This window comes from Triticum urartu, chromosome 5 (assembly GCF_003073215.2).
Source record: "Triticum urartu cultivar G1812 chromosome 5, Tu2.1, whole genome shotgun sequence".
NCBI classification, from domain to species: Eukaryota; Viridiplantae; Streptophyta; class Magnoliopsida; order Poales; family Poaceae; genus Triticum; species Triticum urartu.
Window position 1 is genome coordinate 526374205 of NC_053026.1, and position 6595 is coordinate 526380799.

Genomic DNA, 6595 nt, shown 5'->3' on the forward strand with positions numbered 1-6595 from the left:
GTTCATAGGATAAGATTATCGTAGGAATAGAAATTTTGTAGGAAATGAGATGACATGTATCTCAAATTCTATGAGTAGGAATAGGAAACGAGATGTCATTTAGTTGACCCCAATTTTTTTTTCCATTGAGTCTAGGCTTATTTTTATTTTCCTATAAAATATGAAGGATAGGAATCGATCCTAAGTAGGAATAGGAATCTATTCCTATGAACCAGAGGACTTTAAAGGAAAAAAATCTTATAAAAATCCTATTCTCTAGAATTTTTATAAAATTCCTTCAAACCGGAGCGAAGAAACAGGTAATTCAGGGATCCTTGGATTTGGCGGAGCCGTTGGTTTCCCGAACAGCTCAGAAGTTGGGTCGTTTGATCAGTCAGTCGAAGTCTGTAGTACTCGATGGCAGTGCTTGCACGAGTCAGTCGTTTTGGGGTATCGTGTTGCGTAATCAAGAACGAACGGATCAATTTCCTAGACCGACGGAGTTAATTTAGTCCAAGGATTAGTACTCCCTATTTTTCTTTGATGTGTTCACATCTGTAAACCGTCCGCATTCCACTCTCTATAAATACTAGCTTGAGTCGAGCTGCTCAGTGGACGGAAGAAAAGTTGTGAGTTTTGAAGTTGCTGCATTCTTTCTGGGCGGCCATGGACGGTGGTGTGGCTGCCGCCGCTTCCGTATCCAAGAAGACGAAGCAGTGGCTGAACAATCAAGACCTCATCAGCGACCTCCCTGACGAGATCCTCGACATCATCATCTCCCGCCTCCCCACCAAGCCAGCGCCGCGGACAGCCGTCCTCTCCTCCCGGTGGCGCCACCTCTGGCGCTCCGCCCCGCTCAACCTCGCCGTCGACCGCCGCCTCTCCGGGTGGGAGCGCGACCGCATCGCCGTCGTCTCCAAGATCCTCGCCGCACACGCTGGCCCTGTGCGCCGCCTCTCCCTCCACGACATCGTCTGCCTCCGCCGCGGCATCTATACCAAGATCGACCGCTGGTTCCGGTCCCCCACCCTGGATGGCCTCGAGGAGCTCGACTTCACCTCCAACGGCTCTTACTACGGCGACGGCTACGGAGGCGACAGGCCACCGCGCCCGCTGCCGCCTTCGGCCCTCCGATTCGCGCCCACGCTGCGCGTTGTCAGCATCGATTGCTGTGATTTTCCTGAGATTGATGCTGCCCCTGCGCTCCTTTTCCCTCGGCTGAAACAACTTAAGCTGCACAAGATCGCCATCTCACATGCGGCCATCCACCGCCTGCTCGCCGGCTGCATCGTGCTCCAGAGCCTGGAGCTTGGATCGATCCATGGGCTCAACACTGTCTGGATTGTCTCCCCGACTCTACGAAGTATTGTTTTCTCTGTTTCTTACCAGTATTACAGAGCAAATGTGATGCTTCAGAAGCTTGTCATTGAGGACGCGCCATGCCTTGAAAGATTGATCCCACTTGGGGAGGGCCCCAGGATAATCAAGGTCATCTCTGCACCGAAACTGACGGTGGACTACTGCCTTTGATAGCTTAGTATGCAAGTGATGTTGGCGGGTTTGATGCCCTCTCAAGAGAATATCAGGAGATAGATGCTCCATTTATGTCGTCATATCTTTCGTTCCAAGCATCCCGATGTCTTCATATGTAATGATCCTTTGCTGCTACTACTGTCTTAGTGTATGTATGTTACCTGCAGGAAACTGAAACATCATGCACCTATTTATGGTTCCATCACCCAAATTGCTGAAATGTGGTCGATTGTGTTATTTCAGAATTTTGTTATACTTGCTTTTATGTATGTACTATGTAGTCTTGTTCTTGAAGGAAAAATCGATGTGGGATATGGCAGACGGGTGGCATCTTCCTTTGTCTCTGAAAGTGTAGGTAAAAGACCTATATTGTTTGCAAGATTATTACGCAAAATCTGAGAATAGCTTACCAAGTACTAGAACGTTTCAATCTGAAAGATTATGTTTTAGTTTGCATTGTTTTGGTCTCTGTTAGGTGAAGTCTGTAATTATTTGGTCTATGAAAGAGCATCCAAAACAGCTACGATTTGATATGCAAAGTGCTGGGCAAAGTCTTAGGAATTATTTCATTGTCGTGAACTAGAGTTTACTTTCATTTCCCCGGCTTGCTGTATATCTTCACAGCGTAGAGTAGTTCGATCCTGTGTACCACACACAGAGTGTTCTATCTAAATTCTGACGGTTCAGGTGTACATATAAACTGCTGAAATACAATTGCGGTTGAAGGCATATTGCAAGCAAAGGAACTGCTCAGAGACAGTACCTCACAACCAAGAGCAGCAGTGGCGGAGCCACCTCCCGGCGACCCCGGGCAGCTGCCCGGGCTAGCCCAAAGAATTACTACTAAGCACTAGTGATAATCTATGGTTAGAAGAATTATTTCTTAGGGCAGGTGGCAGCTCACTCTGTAACAGTTCAGTCATGCCCGGGCTACATTTATGGGCTGGCTCCGCCACTGAAGAGCAGCCACATGATGGCCGCAGGTGTCACACCGTCGTAGGAGGCAAGGGCGCCTGCATCATGAGAAGGCATGGACAGGCATAGAGGCGCGCCGTTGACAGGAGGCAAGCCTGTTTGGGGAAGGCGCCCTCGGTCGACAAAACTTAAAAATCTCATCTTTAAACTCATGGAAGGATCTGGCATCACACACCTACCAACATAGAGTTGAACCTAACCTTGTCAATAACAAACATGAAATACGAAGACTGTTGTTGTAACATCCCTATAAGCTATAACATCTGTCGAGCAGATGGGGGTTCTCCCCCGAGCTCGTCCCTTGTCTACAATATCCCGATCGGCATGTAGCTCTCCTAGCATCGTCTCCTCCGACCTTGTTCTTGACCAACAAGGTCTCGAGCGTGTCACCTCTTTGGCTGCCGAGTCGAGCTCGCTCTAGGGACTTGCTCGTTGCAAAGTCAAAGAGCATGACGAGGCCTAAAAGTTGACAATGGAACAATATGTCGAAATGGTGGCACCCTCGTCTCTTTCCCCGTTGCGGCTCTAGAACAGTCGTCAGCCAGTCCAATTGGTGTGTTGTCGTGAATGACAAGGGGAAGTTCCGCGCCATGGCCCACTCTTCCCAACCCTTTGTACCGGTAGTGATGGATTCCAGGCCTGGGCTGCATAGGGTAATGCCCCAATCGAATTTTTTTCATAGTTATTAGATCTCATTTATAACGACGAGTGACTATTGTTGTCAACAAAGCCTGGTATAATGAGATTGTTTTGCAAGTGTCCCTTTCCCGTACTGCACATTCAAGCTTCAACAGGCAGACATCCGAAGGAAGAGGACGGCTGGTATGGGTTTCGATGTGAATCCATTTTTGTTGGTTGTATTGTTTCTCTTGTTGTCTTTCCATTGTACTAGCTATACTTCTTTTTTTGATATTTATCACATATTTTATCCCTAAAAAAAAGACCTTTGCATGTCTTTTCTAAAAAGAAGATGGCTACAACCGCTCCTTATACAAAAAAAAGGCATGCCTACAACCACTGAAGTCCAACCTAAAAAAAACCCTGCAACCAGCAGTGTCACACATGATCATATGGTGATGCATGATATCCTATCGGTGTCCCGCGACGCCGCCGCCGCGTAGATTCGATCCCCAAGCTCCTCCTCATCCTTGTCTCATGGCCTCCTCGGCTTCCTCCTCCATCTCCCCAGCAGCTCTCCCAGCCACCACTCCACCTCCACCCCCCGCTCCCTGCCCCCCTCCCGATCTAGATCCAGATCCCTCGCTTGCTGCCGCTGTTGGAGGGCTGGAGGCTCCCGTCCCTTGCTCCCTGGGGTGCTCTGAGCTCCTGCTGCCACCTTCTCCACCTCGCCTTCCCGCGAACTCTACGCCAAAGTTGGTTGCCGAGGCACTTGTGGCGTCTTCCGAGTAGCCTTGGGTGGAGGTTGGGGGACAGCGTCGTTCGCGGATGGAGAAGGCACCTGCTCCGTCTCCCAGGAAAGGGGTCGGTGTCTCCCTCGCCTTCAAGAGGAGAACGTATGGCCGCTGCTTCCGTTGCCTCGCGTCGGAGCACTTTGTGGCTGACTGCCGCGACCCTATAAGGTGCCTGGGTTGTGGCATCTCCGGCCACCGCGAGCGGGAGTGCCCGACGCGCCTTCCGGCCAAACAAGCTTCAACCCGCCACTCCCCCTCGCCTGCGGCCTTTCCACGTCGGTCACCGGATGCGCCACCCTGCCACGAACCTCCGCCATATCCGCCACATCGCTCATGGGCCTCCGTTGCTGCCTCTTCGGCTGTGCTCGTTCAGGAGGCGCCTTGTAGCAACTCCGGCTCCCCCTGCTCAGGTCTTGCCGACCTCGTCAAGTCTTCCATTGCTGCTGAATTAGGGCTGCTGCAACCCCACTTTGCAGCTCAGATCGAGGCCCTGCGCACCGAGGTGCAAGCACTGGCTGCCACTCGTACAGAGGAGGTCATTCAGCCTCTCCGCGACATGGCGTTCGCTCTGCAGGGTTGGGCGGTTCAGGTTTCGAGCCTCTTAGAGCGGCTGGAGGCTATCAGTGGCAGTGTTGTTTCTTCGCCGGCCATCAATGGGTCTCCTGAGGTGCGAGAGGATGGGACTTTGAGGATCGGTGGGGGACCTTTCTCTTCCTCGGCGCCGATGGATCCGCCTCCCCCCTGGTGTGAGCATGAGGAACCGGCACCTCTCGTTGTTGCTTGTGCTAAGGGTGTCAGTGAGACTAGTGTGGCTGGTTGCTCGTCCGAGGTACTGGCTACTATGGCGCTTCCTGCAGATGTTCTTCCTACTTTGGATGTAGTTTTGCACAAGATGATGATTCAACACGAGGAGGAGCAAGGAACGGTTGAGGAGATAGTCAAAGTGAGTAAGGACATGGAGCAGATTGAGGTGGTTTTGCCCACTGGCTTGGCTGCAGAGGTGCCTCCCTTGGTATCCTCTCCAGTGATGCTTTCTTCAGGGGGCACTACCAATATGATGTCTTGGGTGTCCGAGGAGCTACTTGGTAACATTGGCATGCCTCAAGGTCCGGGTTCAACCACCTTGTCGGATGAGTTCCTAAGTAGTTTCAGTTGCACAGCGCCGCGGTCCTTGCTCGAAGCACCGATTCATGTGCAGATTGAAGGGGCATCTACTTGTCCCGAGAGGCGTAGTGGACGTTTGGATAAGAAGAACAAAAGTTGCAACATCCCGACTGCCAAGCATGCTGAATATAGGTTGGCGGAGGCTTTTGGGGAGCTACCGAAGGGAACGACATCTAAGAAAGTCACCGAGGAGGATGTGCAAGAGAAGATGAAGACTTATTTGCAGATGTACAAGAAACCACTCACGTCGACGGCGATCCAGGCAATTCGTGCCTTGGTGGAGGTTAATGTGTGATAGCATTTTTCTGAAGATTAGGCGTGAGTGCACATCTGGTTGCAGGCGTGTTCTTGAGGTTGCAGAGATTGATTTGGCTGGGTATGTTGTGTTGTCGATGGTCTTGGGCCTAGGCACTCTTGTATCCGGATCGGACGATGTTCCTTGAGTGCTAGTCGGGTGTGTGTGGTCTTCGCCGGTTTTCCTTGATTAACCGTGCCATGTACGGTTTTTGGGTCCGGTTTCCCTTATTAACTGGACCAATTCTCCTCTTCTTAATACAATGCGGGAGCTCCCCGCCCTCTGACGAGGTTCCGTCAAAAAAAGCAGTGTCACACATCTTCATGCTAGCTAGTACAAGTTTGGAATCGTGCCATGCAAGGTTTAGCTAAGAATGTTGAGTCATTTTTATTTATATCAATGTTTAGTCATTTTTCTAGATCAATGTTGAGTCAAATTTTTAGATCAATGTTGAGTCATTTTAAGTGACTTGCATGTCACCGTATGGAAGCATGTTTGTATTTCTTTATAATATAGAAGATGGGCCAATTTTTATTCCGTAAAAGGGATGTTTTTATGTTATCTTTCACGTGTTATAAACCGGTACGTATTCCAAATCCAATAATGTCTTGCTCCTTTGCTCGTGCACGAAGCGTTCAACTTCGCAGAACCCAAAAAACTTTGCAGAACCCTTTTTACGTCGGCGGCCATGGACGATCTGGAGGCTTCCGTATCCGTATCCGAGAAGAGGAGGCGAGACGAGCCGGGGCATACGGCGTCGGCGATCATGGATCTTGGCGACCATGCGTGCGTCGACCTCATCAGCGCGCTCCCTGACGAAATCCTGGGCAGCATCATCTCCCTTATCCCCGTCAAGGAAGCCACGCGGACAACCGTTCTCTCCTCCCGATGGCGCCACCTCTGGCGCTCCGCGCCCCTCAACCTTGCCGTCGACAAGGACCTCTCCAGGAAGGAAAGCGAGTGGATTTCCATCGTCTCTATGATCCTGGCCGCGCACCCTGGCCCCGCCCGCCGCCTCTCCCTCCACAACCCTCTCAAGATCGACATCAGCCGTGACCTCTACGCCAAGTTCGATGGCTGGTTCCGGTCCCCCGCCCTCGACGGCCTCGAGGAGCTCGATTACTGCTGGAGCGACAAGCCAACACGCACGCTGCCGCTGCCGCTGCCCGCCCTCCGCTTCGCGTCCTCGCTGCGCATCGCCATCATCGGCGGCTGCGATTTCCCCGAGATTAACGCT

General features: G+C 51.4%; 1 protein-coding gene across 1 annotated transcript; it reads left to right on the forward strand.

Moving 5' to 3' along the window:
• Positions 1 to 623: 623 nt before the first annotated feature.
• LOC125556582 (F-box/FBD/LRR-repeat protein At1g13570-like) lies at positions 624 to 1635 on the forward strand. Its single transcript, XM_048719284.1, has one exon. It carries the CDS (start codon positions 646 to 648, stop codon positions 1507 to 1509), a length of 864 nt encoding a protein of 287 aa, XP_048575241.1. The 5' UTR covers positions 624 to 645; the 3' UTR covers positions 1510 to 1635.
• The last annotated feature ends 4960 nt before the right edge of the window (positions 1636 to 6595 follow it).